We start from the raw sequence: 19,119 nt of genomic DNA, 5'->3' as shown, positions 1-19,119 counted from the left end.
GCGCCGGCCTCAGAAGCCTCACCTCACCCAGCCTCACCGCCCTGAGGTGACCTCAGACTGCACACAAGGAAGATACCCCACAGCCGCAGACTCTGCCGCGCGTGCGCATCAGGAGACACGTGCCTGGCCATAAGTCTCTCACGTGCCTCAAATCTTCTTGCTTTCCTATTTTCTCGGCTGGGGGGGGGGGGGGGGGGATATTAGTAAACCCAAGCACCACAGGCCCCGAGCTCTCCGTCCCCTCCCCGAGCTCTCCGTCTCCTCCCCGAGCTCTCCGTCCCCTCCCCGAGCTCTCCGTCCCCTCCCCGAGCTCTCCGTCCCCACCCCGGCCTCAGAGAAGGTAAAACGTTTCTGCGCGTATGTCCTGGTTGACGCGATTCCGTTTCCGCTTCCGGAAATAAGGCCTTGCGAAGCCCCTCTCACGTGATGTGGAGGTGGGGAGGAGGAGCAAGACTTGGTGGCGGGAGGGTGGAGGGAAGAAGAGAGGTCAGCGCGGACGTCAGAGTGGGGAGCGGAAGGTCAGGACTGCTCGGAGCGGAAGTGAGACGGGGAGTCTGTCCGCCATTGTGGACCCGAGGAGCGGAGTGCGAGAGAGAAGAGGAACGAGTAAGCGGAAAGCAGGAGTCCCCCTCCTCCGTTTCCCCAGTGCAAGCCTTCTTTCTTCCTGGCCTCGCAGCCAGCGGCGGCGATAGGGACAATCACTTGGCGGAGGGCGGCGGCCGACGGCTGGGAGTGCACGGGGAGAGGCCCAGGAGGCGGCGGCGGCGGCGGCGGCGGCGGCATCAGCAGCAGCAGCTCTTGGGTTGTGGTGAAGAATGTCAGCCACTAGCGTGGATCAGGTGAGGAAGCTTGAGGCCTCAGTCCGGCGAGGCCCCAAACTCCGGGGTTCCACCCTGGGGTGGAGATTCGGCTTCTCTTCCCCGCTGCTGCTGGCCCCATAACGGTGCTGACCGTCCGCCCGCCCGGCTCCAGCAGCTGCCAGCAGAGCCGCTGCTCGGGGCCGGAGCTGGCCGGGGTATAGGCGCTGGGCCCCGGCCGCAGACCGAGCCAGGGATCGCGTGTTCGGTGCTGAAGTGAAGAGAACTACTGGGCTGTAGGACTCGGCCTGGGGGACACTCTGTAGAGACTAGGAGAGAGCTAGGAAATTGGTGAGGAGTGGTTGGTAGACGGCTTAAAGATGGAGGAAGGGTGGGGGATGGTGGGGTGTGTTAATTCTACGCCAATTAGTTAAAAATAACTTGGATTTGGTGATTTCTTTGATTAACACGCTTTTCCCCCTCCTTCCTCTCTCCCTCACTACAACCGTTCTTCATCTTGTTACACAGAGACCTAAAGGGCAAGGAAATAAAGGTGAGCGTGAATTGTTTTTTTTTACCTAACTATTGTTTCCTATTGGGTGACTCTTGAGGCTGGAGTGTTGGCTTATTTTTTCCTTCTTAAAATGTACACTTTAAATAGAAAAGTACTAATCAAACTAAGCAGCTTTCCTAAATTCACATGCCATCCAGACAGCGTTTTCCCGCCTTACATTCATTTTTTGCAGTGGAGTGCAGAACAGATTTCCATGCCATATTCTTTTTCTTTACTTTTTTTTCCCTGAACAGAAAAGGGAATTTATGGTAACAGCGATAATTTTCAGTTGTTCAGTCATATGTAGCATATTGTGCAATTCCCATGCAGTTTCTGCACTTCCTATGTAGACAAGTTTGTTTTTAAAGTTGATGTCTGGTTTGACATCTCTACATTAATTGGGACGCAGTTGCAGCCCACTTAACATTGAGCATGACATGTTAATGAAAGTTGTTATGCTCATAACCTCAGTTGCACTAAAATTGGGTACTAAGAGTTAACATGTGAGAAATCGAAATTGAAGTAGCATGCCATCACTATATAATGAATGGAATCTCTCTAGTGTGTGATCCTGAGTCTATGAACAAGATTTGTTCTAATTTAGGAATAATTTATGACTTATCTAATATACTTTTGTTATTGGTTATATTTATAAATTGAAGGGCATTTTAAAAGTCTGACAGTCTACATACTACTTGAGATAATATATTTTCCTCTTAAAGGAATGTTTTCTTTGCTTCTTATTATGGTCCTGTGCAGTCAGCTGATTAAAACATGACAGTCATGTGACACAAAGTATAAAAAATACTTTCCAAGGAAAAAGGATCAATTAAAAGATTTTTTTCTTTTTTTTTTTTTAAATGAAAGCGAGACATATTGCTGGCCTGGTGTTATTGTAGGGTTGGAAATGATTCAAATTAAAAATACTTTTCCAGCTTATTTTCTTTTAGCAAATTTTTATTCCTTTAAGCTATCCTATATGTTCATTTTCCTCTCACCTTTAGTGTTCCATATATTTATCTTGAAATATATTTTTTACATCATTATTTCAAACTTGGTTAATTCTGAAATGTAGACCTGTTTCTAAGTTTTGGACTAAACTTGGTGTTAATTTTAATATTCTTTTCATTTATATGAAATTCTAAAATAGATGTCTGTTTTTGGAAGGAAAATCACATGTTATCTGAATTTGTATAAAGTATTGTGAAAAAAAATTGTCATCTTTAACATAATTTTTATTTGTCTTTTATATAAAAAAAAGTAGCACTGTCACAACTACCTGGAGAATATATGCTTTTGCCCCTAACACCATTTCTTTTTCTTTTCCTTTCTTTCTCTCCCTTTCCTTTTCCTCCTTTTTTCTCATCCACACACATTGATTTTTGAGATTAAAATCCCATTTTACTCAAATGCATTTGTGAAGATATTTTAGTGTAGTATAAATATTGCCTACTTAACATACCATCTTATTCAAAAATGAGGGCTTTTTTAAAATTGGAAAACTATAGAGAGAGAGAATAAAGTGACATTGACATTTCTTTACCTTTTTACATTTCTACCAGAAAACCGAAATTAAAATGTTTTTCCCCTCTACTACTCACTTGATATAATTGACTTATATAAATGGGGAAATGGTTAAGTTGCTAAATATTTGTGTTTTTAGCATTAAGGTAAGTAAACAAATTATAAAAAGTATATATAGCGTTTCATAGCTTGGTGTTTTAAAAAGGATAATCAGCTTTGTACAGTGAATATGATTTTCGACTTAGGTGGAAAAGAGGTCATAATGGTGGTTTTGGTATCTTAGATGGAAATTTTTTCCTATGCTTTTAAATGGCCTTTTTTTAAAACTTGAGTTAACTATTTTTAATTGCACTTGATTTTAATCCTTGAGTAACACTTTGTTCAAATGTATTTAAAAACATTGAGAGTAACTTACTTGGGTAGTTTTTTTATCCAAGAATTTTTCTTTCTTTCCCCCTTACTGTTCAGTTCATAGTCTCATCCATGGATAGAACGTTGGACTGGGAGTCCCAGGAGAACTGAGTTCTAATACTGACTGTTGCTACTGACTTGCCAAGTGAGCTTGAACACATTTCACCTTTTGGTCAGAATTTTCCCTCCACCTGTACAATGAAAATAGTAATACTAGATATAAATCCCACTGGTATGTTATGAGGATTACTATATTTACAGCAAATTTAGTTTGGTCCTGGATTCTGCTGTATACATTGGAAGGCACAACATGCCTGTCAGAAAATGTTTAATGTCATTTATAAGAAAACAAAGCTTTTTGTTTTGTTGATTTCCTCTTCACCGCTTCATCTATATCTGTACTGCAACAATGATCTACAGTGAAAGAGGGAAAAATTGGATTACCTGCAAAATATTGGAAATTAATTTTGAAAACTGCTTTAAAATTGATGTGTAATAGTGCATGTGCACCTAGCACACTTTTTATGCTTCTTCAGAGGGAGGATTAAGAGGGAAGGAATAAGTTTATAACTTAGTTCAATACATATAGAAATAGCAGCCATTAGTTATATACATGCAGTAATTAAATAATGTTGGTAAAGTGCTTTGAGCTCTTTTAGTGATGCTTAGAATTTTTCCTCATATTAAAAAAATAATTATTAGTGGTGGTAGAGAAAATCACCAGTGGATATTCTTAAATGAGTGCAAATTCAATAAACCACTATATTCTAATTTTAAAAATTATAAAGCCATATTTTATGTGATTTTATGAATTAAAAGTGAAACTATCTTCAAATTCTTCTTCAAAATAATAGGTACAGATTGTGAGAGTTGATGGAAAATTTCCTGTGTTCTTTTCTGATGTATCCTGTTCTTTGTAGATGTGCTCCTGACAAGTTTGTGTAAATTGAATTTTTAAAACTAGATTTTAAAACTAGATTTAAAACTAGATTCATTTCCCAAATCACTACAGAGATTTTTTTTTTTTTAATTTATGATTAATCTTTGGTAGTCATTGACTTATATTTTTAGCATTGGATTTCTCTTAATTACTGTCAAGTGATGATCTGAATAGAATATAGGAATAATTTGTAGGAAAAACACTTGCTCTATGGTAGCTATTAGAAAGGAATTATCCGAGATTCCTTTTGTAAAGCCCTTTTTGTCTTTTTGATAATATTTATCACCTATAATTTGTTGTATTTTTTTTTTTTTTTTTTGAAGCATTTTATACTTTTGATAGTTAAGCTAGGGCCTACCTTTGATCATCCTTGGCAAGATGAGAGTACAGATGTTTAATTGAAAGTCAAGGGTAAATATGAAATGTTTGCTAATTATTGGAACTTACTTAGTCATGGAACTTTTTTCCTGGTAACAAATACCAAAATTGTGTGTGCTGGAGCAAATGATCTCTTGTCACTTTCCCTTAAAGGCAGTACTGATGATGATGATGATGCAAAAAGTGGGGAAAGGACCAAGTGTCAAATTACTTCCTGGAGTCTCAAGACATACATAACTTTTTGTTTCCCTACTATGATTCTTCCACTGGTTTTATTGTTCTACAATTAGACAAATACATATAGTATACTCTTTCCCCAACAAGATATGTACATATGCATTTGTATAATTGTTTTCCTAAAAAAAAAAAAAAAAATTAAATTTCGACAGTATTGGTAAACCTTATATTTTAATGGTTCTCCTTTTCCATCCAAAATCAAAAAAAAAAATTCAAAGCACTTTACTGTCATTATTTTTATTAGTATTTCATTTTTACTAATCCTCAGAACATTGCCATGAGGAGATAGAGGGTATATGGTATTATCCCTGTTTTTGTAGGTGGGAAAACGATGCACAGATGTGTTGACTTTCCTAACTTCTTGGTGTAGTCAGGACCAGAACAAAGATCACCTGGCTCCTAAGGCCCATGTTCTATCTTGATTTGACTCTGCTCCAGAGAGCAGAGTAAACAGGCGAAGGATCATGTAAGTCATCTGTTCTCTTTTCATTGAAGAAGGTTTTCGGCACTACAGGACTGTGTTGGATTTCATGACTATTTCATGGTCTGAAGCTTTCAGTCTAAAAATATTGTCTTGTAGTTAATGATATTCAAAAACTAAATTAAAAGATTTTGGACTATTCCAGAAATGTATTTTTAAAGAGATGTATTCATATTAAGGGTTTTGATTTAACCTTACATGACTGAGATTTAGTGAAAAGTATAATTCATATTCTAATTTTGTTTAAATTGCTTGTCAGTATAAGTTAAATTACTTTTGATAAAATCTTCCTTCAAGCTGACATTCTTTGAGTAGTATTTTTAGACATTTGTAGACATGTTTATGTGTCATTTTAAGATTACCAATCATTTTCAGGTAAAATTTTAGGTAACTTCATAGATTTGAAGATTGTTATTCTATATTGAATATGTAATATGTTCAAAATTTCTACTGAGGAAGATGGGGGAAAAAAGGATCAAAACAGTGGGATAGGAAATATTTAGGTTAATTTTGAGAAAAACCTTTTTACTTTAATGCTTAAGTTTGTAAACAGATTTATGATGTATATTAGAATTTATTCCTTGGGCATCAAAAATTCTAGAAATTCATAATTATTTGCTTGAAACAGATTTTTAAATGATTCTTGGTAATAGAATAGATAGTATATCCAGAATAAAGGACCTGTTTTCTGTTGAAATGTAATTAACTGGAGCTTTAGCTAAAATGTTAAAATAAAAAAAGTGACTAAATTTTATACTGGAGAGATATAGTCTTGTACATATCTGACACTAGAAACAACTAAAGAACCGTCCCATTTATTCTTGATTTATGGAACAATTTTTAGTTTTGAATAACCCTAGATATAGCATAACTTATCTACTGTTGCTAATCTAGGCACAGTTGGTTGAGCTACCTTGGTGTGGAGCCAGGATCATGTCAACCTTTCTATGTAAAATCCTTCCATATTGCTATGTTTCAAAAATGTGAAGCAGTTATGTTGCCAGGCATTCCTATTTTTCAGTTCTCAGAATAGCCCAAACTTTCTCTATTACCATGCTACTTGTTAAACACTGAGAAACCCTTCTATGAGACATTGATTATATGTCACTCTCAAATTTTACATAAACAAGATTCAGGGTAAAAGTTGGTCAACAGTTGGACTAATGTGGCAATAGTATTGGACAAATTGTACTAGCCTGCTAGATTTTAGTTTAGAGAAAATGTTTATGCCATGATATACTCGACAAAAACTGGTTCTCAACTTAACTTAATAACTTGACTCTCTTAGCTGGACCAAGAGCTGGCAGTATTCTGATTTTTTTTTTTTTTTTTTTTTTTGGTGATTTTAAACATTTGGTTTTATAAGTCAGACATTAGTATTATAGGGACATTAGTGTACAAAAATAATTGCTTAGTAGCATTTGGTATAGGAGTAATTATAGTTATCTTTTATTTTGATGTGAAATCCTTTCTCATACTATGCTAAACCCTCTTGGGATTTTCAGATTGTTTTTTTTTTCCCTAGAATTCATGAAAACCTTATTTCAGCAATTATATTTTTTAAATATCAGTTTTCCCTGTTACTCTGGGTCTATCCAAGTAATAACTATAGAATGATCAGAGATGTGATATTTATTTTTAGAAAGTTCTGTGTTGTCTTGATTTCAGGTTCTTTGTGATTTTATTCTATACTTTGTGTTTCCCCTGCAAACAAGCCAAACCCAATTTAAAATTGCTATTTAGGTTGAAATGTAATAATATACTAGTGTGTTGAGGATTTTTTTTTAGTAGTGTTTTATTACTGTTATTTTTAGAAGGCAGGTAATCTTTTAATGTGTAAGAAATATGCTGTTATTTTTGCGGACACTGTAGATTTCAGAATATAAGTCACTTTCTGGTTCTTTTATCACAAAAATAAATATCTGACACTTAAATACTTAATGTGTTTCAAAGACTATTACTAATATGAATGCAATGTAGTTTGTTTTTTTGTTTTTTTTTCCTGAATTAGACTGAATAAGAATGAATTCATTCGGTTGCTGTATCACTATCTTAAGACATTGAGTAGTGCTCCATGAAAGCCTTCAGTAGCTTATAAATCTTACTTTTTTAGTTTCAGTACAAAATGGTTCGATTCATCAGAAAGATGCTGTGAATGATGATGATTTTGAGCCATACCTAAGTAGCCAGACAAATCAGGTAAGTGTATACTCATTCTTGAAATGGTAATCTTGGAAGTCTTCTGACATCATTTTTCTCTTTGTTATTTAGAATGTAAATTTCTATTTATAAAATATTTTACATTACCTTTTTTGAACTATTATTACCACGAAAGAAAGAACATATTAATAAGTGAAACTATCTTTAACATGAATTTAAAATTTGATTTGCTGTGATAATGTAGGACTTGATATTTTACCTTCATGTAAGAATAATTACTTTAGTATTATTTTCTTCTAAAAAATAGACATTTCTCAGATTCTAACATCTATTTTAGAGAAAAGGAAAAAAAAAAGGTGGGTTATCAAAACTAAAGTGTTTTTTTGTTTTTTTAAAGAAGGGGAAGGCTTAAATATAAAATTTGTAGTAAAATACAAAAAAAAAAATTTAATACACTTTGGCATCAATTCACAATAAAGTAGAAAAGAAAATTAAAACAATTTTTAGAAATTTCAGATGTCAAGAATCCTACCTGCCCCTGAATTTTCTGGATTATCATGTTTTGTCATTTTCATTTGATTATAGAAATCTTAAAAATATCTTGTGTTTTCAGTATTATGATAATACTTTTATTTTGTTTTAGGAAAGTATTTTTTCTTAAAACAATCATAGTAATTTTTGAGAGTCTTTTTGTTTGTTCCCAACCAAAATAATTGCTATATTCATAGAATCTTAGAAATTTGTGATAGTCTGTTTCGATGGAATATTTTAATTTTTTTATTTATGGAGACAAAAAAAAAAACTTTACAATAAAAGCATTTTTGAAGATGGTATGAATGTGAAGTCACTTGTCTGAATAAGCCAATATCTAAAGCTTATCATATTGAACTGGCTTTTGATTATAAATGTGTATTATTTCTAACTTGTTATAGTGTACCTTTTAAATGAATTTATTATAGCTTATAATGGCAACAAAAATAGATATTTTATTAAGGAAAAGTGAATTTTAAAAAGTACTTGGGATGGTAATTCCAATTATGAAAATATTTTAAATAAATTTTACTTAATAAGAGTCCATTTTGGAAGTAATTGTAAGTTTAGGTTTAATAATAGTTAGTACGTAACATGCTTTAATTTAGCTTATTTCATAAAATTCAATTATACTTACATGTATTACATGTGTATGTGATATTTTTATGCAAATTAAATATGTATGTAATCATGCCAAAATGCCATTTTATTAAATTAATTGGTAACTTGAAGTTATATTTAACTATGAGAGATATATGCCTCTTGATAGAATAGTTTTATAGAAAAAATTCTGGACAAGGTGGATTAACAATTTTTTGTGCTTTTTTTATAGGCTTTTGGAAATTTGTCCATATTTTTTATCTGCTTCTTAGATAACATTTCTCATAGAAAAATTCTGATTTTAAAATAAGCTCATTTATCTTGAGAGTATTAGTAAAATGCTCTCGTTAATGGAGGATTTCTGTATTTAGATATTTCTAAAAAAAAAAAAAAAAATTTCTAACTTATTTGTTTTCTGGGCACAGCATGATTTTCATAACACCAAAAACCATATTAAAGTAACTATCTTGTTCAGAAGGCAAATTTAGTGTCTGAGAGTAATCATTTTTGAAATCTAGTTATATTAAAATTTTATTTAAGTTCTTTTGTTTATCATATTCCTTTCATTTCTGAATAACCTTTTTCCCATGGACTTAACTTTTTAAGGAAGAGAAACAAGCAAAAATGGATATCGATCAACCATGTCTAGTATGTCCAGCATTATGTCAGTTTATTCCTTCTTTAGCAAGGATTTGAATTCACATAATTTTCAAATTGTTTTTTTTAATTGCTAAAATGCTGGATTAGAAAACTTTTACTATCAGCTGACATCTCTGCACAAATATGAAATGTTAGATATTTGTGAAATAAAAGTACATACGGTATTGGATAACTTTAATCTAAAAAAATGCAGCAAATTTTGCATGAATATTTTCAACATGGAATTAAGTTTTAATTGTCATTCTAACAACAGTGCCTTTGAATATTAGAAAATCAGAGGTTTGTATTGTATCATAATACTTTGAAGTAAAAGTTCTTTCTAATATTTACTATATCCATGTGAAAAGAGTACAAAACAAGTTTCATATTACATCCTTGCATCAATAATGAAAGAACATTTTGTATATAATGGCAATATTAAAGTACATTACCCCAATTGTACTCAGGTTGACAGTGTAAATTTTGTCTTCTGATTGGATAGAACCTGTATTCTAGTCCTAAGTCTGTTTCTAACAGTTTCTTAAGGCTCTTCTGAAAATTGTTAACAAGTAAATGTATGTTAGGAGTTTTTTCTCAAAGGGTCTTTTGAAGTTAAGAATTTAAATTATTCCTCCCTCAATTTTAGTGTTTCTAAAAGAAGTTGATTTAAATAATGCCATTGTATATAAATATATATTCACCTGATTATGGAGGCTTTGACTTTAACTAGGAATGCAGTCTTCAATTTTGTCAAAACAGGAAATGTTAACTGTACTACTTCATCTGAAGTATGGTAAAATAATATTTTTCCATGTTTTTCTTCAGAACAACCTTGATGAGAATAAAAAATTAACTTTGCCATTCTTCTAGAAATCTGAACGGAATGGGATTCTCGCCCATCCAAGTTCATGAGTATATATCTTTTGTTTGTTTATTATAGTTACTAACTTTTTTTGCCTCTATGCTAGATGTTTTGTTCCCTGGCCTTCAGATTTTAATGGCCTCATAGTAGTTAGAAATTGATTGAAGATTTGGAAGTAGGGTATGGTCAAACTGAGATTGTTGGTCATTTCATGTGTATTTTGTTCTGTTTTGAACTACTAGAATATTGTATTTATATAATAATCCTATAATGGGGCCATCAATAGGTGTTATATTCTATACACTGCAACTTTCAGCTTTATCCCTGCTTTTAGAATGATTGACTGTAAGGTTTTTTGTGCTCATTAGTATTTGTCAAATTTATTTAATTTTGTCTTTGTCACATACTTTTTTTTTTCACATGACTTAAATAACAAAATTTTAATTTAGCTCCAAAAGATTTCAAATTCAGGCACAATAAATTAAGAGTAGTGACTGTTTCTGTTCAATCTGGTATTTCTATATTGCTTCTAAGGTTTCCTTTAAAGCAACTTAGACCTCCTTTAAGCACTGATGGGCCTTAAAAAGCTCTACTTTTTTTTTTTCCTCAGTCATTGCTTGAATGAAAGTTTAAATTACTGTTTTATATCTGCCTTTTTTTCCCTTAGTCATTACTTCAATGAGTGTCAGTTATTGTTTTATGATTAGCAAGAAATTTTAGCTCTTTCTAGTCATTTTTGAGTCCTAAATATTAAGTAGATTTGAAACATCTAAAATCTAAATTTTAAAATAATACCTAATAATTAAATAAATGATTATTAAATTATTAGATTTAATCATATTACATAAAAATTTAAAATAAATACTATTTAATTATTAAAGATGACTTTAATAATTAGTGTTTGTGAATCTTTGGAATTTTAAAAAATATCAGGGTTGCCTGATTTTATTTATAGAGTAGTAGACCAGAAATCAAGAGATTTGAATCCCAGCTCTGCATTTTTCTTTAAATCTTTTTGATTTGGGCACAAACCACTTTGTCAGTTTCTGGATCTCTAAAATGAGGGCATTAAATTAGATATAATAGATCTCTAATTTAACTTCTAAACTTTTAACTCTGAATTTTAAAGCTTTGCAGTATTATGTATTAAAACCATAAATGGTGCCTTCAAGGTCATCTGATCCAAACCTTTCATTTTTCCATTGTGGACATGGAAGCATAAAATGATTAATGACTTGCCCAGTATCCATGATAATAAATGACAGAATAAGAATTTGAACTTAGATCCGCTTGAGTTTAAATCCAGAATTATTTCTTTTGCTACACTAAATTGCGTTCCAGTTTCCTTATCTGAGACACTTTTAAGTATCTTGACCCAAGCTCATACAGTAAAACCATCATTATAATAGTAGTCTCTTGTCTTAATTATGTTTTCTACTGCATCATAGTTATATATTTTGAGTGCATGTGAGTCAACATTTTGCAAGTCAAATCATTTTAAATGCTCTGGGAGAGCTTAACTATTTTTTAAAAAAAATTGTAGGAAATAATTTACTAAAAAGAACTTTCAAAGATGTAAATAATTCCTAATTTGGGGGAAAGGGTATGTTTTTATTTTTATATATAAACAGTTCTTGTTTTCCATAAATTCTCATTACATAAATTTGACTTAGTATGTAGCTACAGGGGCAGGGGCAAATAGTAGCAGGAGCACTGTTGTACCTCTGAGCCCCCTCTGTTCCAGGCACTGAAGCTGCTTGGACTACAAGGTATAGAGCTATGAAAGGGATCAGGCCACATGGAGCACCACTAGGGGAAGGGAAGGTCTACAGATGGGTCCACTTACACAATAACTGTAATGGGTATGTTAAAATAGAACATGCATTTTTTTGAAGTAACTTGGCATTGTTGAAATTTGTTTATAAATAAAGGTACATTTCACTACTGATTTGTGAATTTTCTTTTACAGAGTAACAGCTATCCACCAATGTCAGATCCATACATGCCTAGTTACTATGCTCCATCCATTGGATTTCCGTATTCTCTTGGTGAAGCAGCATGGTCTACAGCTGGAGACCCACCTATGCCATATTTGACAACCTATGGACAGATGAGCAATGGTGAACATCATTATATACCTGATGGTGTGTTTAGTCAACCTGGGGCTTTAGGAAATACTCCCCCATTCCTTGGTCAACATGGATTTAACTTTTTTCCTGGGAATGCAGATTTCTCTACTTGGGGGACAAGTGGATCTCAGGGACAATCAACACAAAGTTCTGCTTATAGTAGCAGTTATGGTTATCCACCTAGCTCTCTTGGGAGAGCTATAACTGATGGACAAGCTGGATTTGGCAATGATACTTTGAGTAAGGTGCCTGGCATTAGTAGTATCGAGCAAGGTATGACTGGACTGAAAATTGGTGGTGATATGACAGCTGCTGTGACAAAAACTGTAGGTTCCGCTTTGAGCAGTACAGGTATGACGAGCATTGCAGCAAATAGTGTACCCCCAGTTAGCAGTTCAGCACCAAAACCAACCTCTTGGGCTGCCATTGCCAGAAAGCCTGCCAAACCTCAACCGAAACTTAAACCTAAGGGCAATGTGGGAATTGGGGGACCTGCTGTACCACCACCTCCTATAAAACATAACATGAATATTGGAACTTGGGATGACAAAGGGTCAGTGGTAAAAGCTCCACCCACCCAACCAGTTCTGCCTCCTCAGACTATAATCCAGCAGCCTCAGCCATTAATTCAACCACCACCATTGGTGCAAAGCCAACTGCCTCAACAGCAGCCTCAGCCACCACAACCACAACAGCAACAAGGACCTCAGCCACAGGCCCAGCCTCACCAAGTACAGCAGCAGCCGCCGCCGCCGCAGCTGCAAAATCGTTGGGTAGCTCCTCGTAACAGAGGAGTAGGTTTCAACCAGAACAATGGACCAGGCAGTGAAAACTTTGGTTTAGGTGTTGTTCCTGTCAGCTCTTCACCATCTGGAGTAGAGGTTCACCCAGTGCTGGAAAAACTAAAGGCCATAAGTAACTATAATCCCAAAGACTTTGATTGGAACCTGAAGAATGGACGTGTGTTTATAATCAAAAGCTATTCTGAGGACGATATACATCGTTCCATTAAGTACTCTATCTGGTGTAGTACTGAACATGGTAATAAGCGTTTGGATGCAGCTTACCGTTCTCTGAATGGCAAAGGTCCGCTCTATTTACTCTTCAGTGTGAATGGTAGTGGACACTTTTGTGGAGTGGCTGAGATGAAGTCTGTTGTGGACTACAATGCATATGCTGGAGTCTGGTCTCAGGATAAGTGGAAGGGCAAATTTGATGTTAAATGGATCTTTGTCAAAGACGTTCCCAATAACCAATTGCGGCATATCCGTTTGGAAAATAATGACAACAAACCAGTTACAAATTCAAGGGACACTCAAGAGGTACCCCTAGAAAAAGCTAAGCAAGTGCTTAAAATAATTGCTACTTTCAAGCATACCACCTCAATCTTTGATGACTTTGCACATTATGAAAAGCGTCAAGAGGAGGAGGAAGCCATGCGTAGGGTAAGATAAATGATGTGACTTAAAAAAAAAAAAAATAAAAAAAAACATTTTTTTTAACAGAATTCCAGATTTAATATCAACAAAGTTTAGTGATATTTTTTAAATTATTGGTAACTAATGGTCAGTGTGTGTGTGTGTGTGTGTGTGTGTATATATAGCTCTTAGCCTCAAATTCACAAAATCTGTGCTGTTTGCACAACTGTAATTTATGAAATAAAAGTTTTATATTTAATGTGATTTAAATTAGCATACATATGTGTTCAGTTAAAAACAATTAAACCAACATTTGATGATCTGATTTTCTAAAACAGTTGGAAGAATGGTAAAAGGTTAATGTTTACAAAATAAGTATTTGATTTATAGCAACAGGTCATTTCAGGATTCCTTTATAAATAACCAGTGGTTAAAATATTTTATTGATAACTATGTTTATATATAGCTTTCTAAGACTAGTCTTCCTTTTCTTCCTTACTTGTGACCATCAAACTTAGTGGCATCAATATCCATCTTTTGAATCATGTTCTCTCAGTTTCATCAACCTTCAACTCCTATGACCTCTGACTTTGCTTTATCTCACTCATACACAATGGTATTCATGTATTAGATTTTACTATCATTTGAAACAATATACCTATAAAATTCTAAATTCTGAAATTCTTTCTTTCCACATGGTCTCTTATCCTTATGTTACTCCTACTATGTCACTTTTGAATCTATTCTTTATATTTCATTATTATTCCCTATTCTCTCATTCCATGGTTTCACTTCTTTCTTTCATTCATTCCATAGTTATTGAAATAAAAAAATTCTTACCCTAAATCCTTTGTTCCTCTCTTTCTATCCATTTATTCTCAACTCTAGGACACCTTTGTTACATATATTTTCTGTTCCTGCTATTGTGAACTATTGAAAGAAATCCTGGTAATTGTGATAGGCTTTAAATTCATGTCATTTATTTAACTTCATTTGAAGCCCTTGCTTATTTCCTTGCCTTTTTTTATCATGAGAATCACTCACAATCATAGCTCACTATTACATCTATAGACCTCCTACTGTCCCCTTTGCTCTACCACTCCCAAAGAAAAAGACCTCATCTGACTGAAAAGGTTAAAGCCTGATGTAGCTTTATGAGAGACTGATTTGAATCTCATCTTTGATACACACTTAGCCATGTGACCTTTAGCAAATCATATAATTTCACTGTGTCCCAGTTTTCTTATCTATAATTACCTCTCTTACATACTTTAGAAGTTTAAAGTGATATTATGTAAATGACATTTATCATTAGCATCTCCTAGCATCAAACTTAATCCTTAGTATGTCCTTCTTCTCTTTTGCTCACAGCTCTAAAGATGACATGATTCTTCCTTCTTGTCATCACTCTGTTGGTACCCCTGATTTAATCTCTCAATATATAGGAACTTATATTTTCATCATATCCACAAGCTTGCATGAATGCATGCATGCACTGTCCCTCTCACAAGTCCATGTTCTTTCACTTTTCAGATATGTGTTCAGAACTTCTGTTCTTAAAACACACAGACAAAACTTTTCCTTTTATCCTTTTAGGCTAGGACTTCTTAATTGTTTTGTGTATCCTGTATCCTTTTTAGCATTTTAGGGAATCTAGTGGATCCCTTATGCCTTGTTCCATACATTCATAATTGAAGGAAATGCTAAACTTTAATTAGATATTAGGGAAAAAAATAACTTTTTTTTCCCCCTATCTTAAGAGTCTTTTAAGAGACCCTTTGAAATCTATCTGTGGACTCCCAGATTAAAAACTACTTTAAATAATTCTCCAAAATTATTTTTCTAGAATAGTAGTTATTGCTTCTGTTCTTCCCTTGGCTTTAAGTCAGTTAACATTTTTTTTGGAGCCCTTACTACTTAGTTTTCACAGCATATTAGTGAGTTAATTCCTGGAGACACAAAATGAAATAACCTTTGCTTTCAGATAATTTACATTCTATCAGGGAAGACAGATATGTATATGTATATATGTACATAAAGTATATTCAAAGTAGTTTTTTGGAGGCTTGGGGGGCAGGGAACAACTAGCAGCTGTGGGCAGCATTGAGAAAGGCTTCATTTTGGAAATGGTCCTTGAACCGAGTTTTGAAGGAAACACTACCTTTTTGACTCACTTTTTGTGGCTTTAGCTTCATATAGTCGCTCTGGGTTTGCTTTATACAATTGAAGTTCATGTTTTTCTCCTCTGTTGACTGTCAGATTGTTCCATATGGGTTCACTCAGGTTCTCCTTGGAAATCTTCCTCTTCTAGGATCATTTAGCCGAGGGCCGTTTTTATAGACTTGTATGTTTTTTTAATGGCTTTTTTTTTTTTTTTCCCCCAAAAGGCAATTGGGGTTAAGTGACTTGCCCAGGGTGCGAGACCTAATAATTGTCTGAGGCTGAATTTAAATTCTGGTTCTTATCCACTGCACCACTTAGCTGCCCCAATGATTTGAGTTTTTTTTGTTTTTTTTTTTTAATTTATTGTTGACTTTTAAAAAGTCGCAATGATTTTTTCAGAATCCTTTTTCCTCCTAGAGGGCTCTCCATATAACAATATTTTTAAGACAAAAATAAACTAGCTAATTAGATGATCTATTAAAAAAAATCTGAAAATATGTGTAATATACAACACTTAATGGAACTTCTTCCTCAGCAAAGTGAGATTAGGGTATTTTATCTTTATCCATTTGACCAATTCTGCTTTTAAGGAGTTTTTCTTTGTAGTGGATTTTGCTGCCTCTTTTACTTTTGGCCTATTTTGTTTTTTTAAGGTGTTATTTTCTTCAGGGTGTGTGTGTCTGTCTGTGTCTGTGTCTGTGTCTGTCTTTTACCAAGACTTTTTTTTCTTCTTGAATTTTTTTCTTGATTTCTTGCATCTCTTTTTTTTTAATTTGATTAAAAAAAAATTTTTTTTTAAAGGGCCTGAGATCAGTTCATCTTTTTCTTTGAGGGTTTGGGTATATTAGTTTTGATTTTATTTTCTTCTTCTGAATTTGTGTTTTGCTCTTACCAGGAAGTATGGTAACGTTGTATGGTCTGGTTATTTTTTGTTGTTCCTTTGCTCATTTTTCTATCCTATTTTTTTGCTTTTAATTTCATGTTGAAGTTGGACTCTGCTCACAGAATGAAGGGGCACCGCCCCAAACTTTCAGAGGTCTTTTGTGGCATCATTAAGTATTCAGTTCTTCCAGGGTGGTATAACCTAAGGAAGTATGGTCACTGCTTTCCTTACCTGTGCTTTGGTCTCTGAGTGGCCACAAATTCTTTTCTACCCTGCAACTGTGACCAGAGTTCCTCCTTCCCTCTAATCTCAATCTCTCTTATGCTAGTGCTTCTACCTTGCCTTCAGGTGTAAACTGTAAACTCCTAACAACATTTAACCCCCATACTGTCTTTGGGCTGAAAGCTTCTTAAGCTGCCACTTTTGCAATTTCTCCCCATTTATTTATCCATTTATTTGCCAGTTATCCTCAAGGCCAGCTGTGTCCCAAGGCACAGGCTTGGCCTGTGCTGGACTAGAGTAGGCTCCATTCTCATCCTGTTATGGTTGAACTTCCAAGTTGTCTTAGCTGAAAAATTGTTTCACTCTGAAATATTGTAGGTTTTGCCACCCCAGAATTTATTCTGAGGAGTTATTTAAAACTGTTTTGTAAGAAATTGGGAAGAGCTTTGGCATGTGTCTTTCCTCCATCTTGACTCCACTCTCCTCATCTTTTTTTCAAGTTTTATTCTTTGACATTTTGTAACATTCACTTATTTATCATCATATTTATCACCCCTGTTGAGGAGGGGTGATAATTTTTTTGTTTATATTGTTGTATTTGTTATTCCTTGGTTCTTGTCCACAGAATTAGTTCATGTAAAAATTTCCAGTTATCTTGGTATTTATTACTTTTGTCATTTCTTACAATGAAGTAGTACTTCATCACATTCATGTACTACAACTTTGGGTCTTCTTCATTTGATTGATATCTACTTGTTTCCAAACACAAGTGTGATTTCTTTGGAGTAAAAGCCAATGGAATCCCTGAGTCAAAGACTATGGATAAAAAAGAAAAACAAGAAAATGAAAATACTTATCTTTGAGTTTATGTGAATAGTTGGAATTCCTTTAACTTTCTTAATTAAAAGGATTAGTAATTTTTTAGTATTACATTTGATTTTCTTTCTTTCTTTCTTTCTTTCTTTCTTTCTTTCTTTCTTTCTTTCTTTCTTTTTTTTTTTTTGGCTGAGGCAATTGGAGTTAAGTGATTCACACAGCTAGGAAGTGGTAAGTGTTTGAGGCCAGATTTGAACTCGGGTCTTCCTGGCTTCAGGGTTGGTATTCTATCCACTGCACCACCTAGCTGCCCCTGCATTTAATTTCAAACTTATTCCTAGCCTGCTTAGGGAGCCATCCTTTGGAGCATGACTAAAATAAGAGAAAACAATTAAAACTAGCTAATGCATTGATTGAATCTGAAATCATATGCACAAAGTTACCCTACTCTACCCTTTTTTGAGTTTAGTCTTTTTCATTTGGTGATAAATGGCATATTTTAGTGGATACTAAAAAAGTTTTTCATCTTTTGTTACTTTAATATGACATTTCATTACATCAACTGAAAAAAAGTACATTAACTTTAAATTTGTAGCATCCATTTTAATCATTTTTTAAGTCATTTTGTTACAGTGTAAGTTGAAAGTTAATTGAAAATATTGCTTATATGTTGAAATAAACAAGAGCCAATCATGCAACTGTTATTGACCTAGATTAAGGAGTTTGAGATGAAAGGTAGTTTAATTCTGCTTTGGTGGTATTGAACTTGAATCCATGGACACCCAATTCAGCAAGGCCTTGAGTTCTGTTTTTGACCCCTCAGTTATGCAACTTACCCTTTCTAAGTTTTAATTCATTTTTATCTATCAAATGCAAAGTGGAGCATGATGATATGTCTTTTTTTTTTTAATCTTAAAATTCTATCTGTAAGTTGTTCATCTTAGGCTATCCAAAATTCTAAGATGGGAAAATTAGAGACATAATAGGACAGCTTTTAAAAAATTTCTTTTTTATTTGCAGTGTCTAGTTTGTAATTATTCAGTGGATATTATTGTCTTAGCTAGAAGAAGATCCTGTACCCAGGAAACGAAATTTGTTTTTCTCCTGGTATTTTCTGATTAAAGATTATTGTTATTGTCTTGGTCCACACCAAATTTCTGCATATTTTGAGAATGTCAGAACTCAGTACTTGAAGCGTTGTAAATCTCAAAACTCATTACTATTAAATTTGAATCTCATCTTCCCCACAAATTCTCATGGAACTAAATTTTATGTATTCTTCAATAAAATATAAATAATTAAGCATATATCTTCTCGTAGGTTTACAGTACTTTATCTTTCTGGTTCTAATTTTTATATCCCCCCCCTAATTTTA

General features: G+C 34.0%; 1 protein-coding gene across 3 annotated transcripts in view; it reads left to right on the top strand.

Moving 5' to 3' along the window:
* The first annotated feature begins 493 nt into the window (after nt 1–493).
* The window catches only part of YTHDF3 (YTH N6-methyladenosine RNA binding protein 3), a 39,462-nt gene continuing 20,836 nt past the window's right edge, over nt 494–19,119 (top strand). The window contains exons 1-6 of one of the 3 annotated variants that reach the window (XM_031946355.1): nt 801–839; nt 1,326–1,350; nt 3,343–3,430; nt 5,161–5,306; nt 7,435–7,520; nt 12,083–13,687. In XM_031946355.1, the coding sequence (XP_031802215.1) occupies nt 12,101–13,687 (1,587 nt within the window). In that variant the 5' untranslated portion in view covers nt 801–839; nt 1,326–1,350; nt 3,343–3,430; ... (1 more) ...; nt 7,435–7,520; nt 12,083–12,100. Of the gene's footprint in view, nt 840–1,325; nt 1,351–3,342; nt 3,431–5,160; nt 5,307–7,434; nt 7,521–12,082; nt 13,688–19,119 lie in introns of all 3 variants that reach the window. The other 2 variants (XM_031946354.1, XM_031946356.1) reach the window with 2 other exon arrangements.

The sequence above is a fragment of the Sarcophilus harrisii genome, chromosome 1 (assembly GCF_902635505.1).
Source record: "Sarcophilus harrisii chromosome 1, mSarHar1.11, whole genome shotgun sequence".
NCBI classification, from domain to species: Eukaryota; Metazoa; Chordata; class Mammalia; order Dasyuromorphia; family Dasyuridae; genus Sarcophilus; species Sarcophilus harrisii.
The sequence above is the reverse complement of the archived record's forward strand: the minus strand, read 5'-3'. Positions and strand labels throughout refer to the sequence as shown.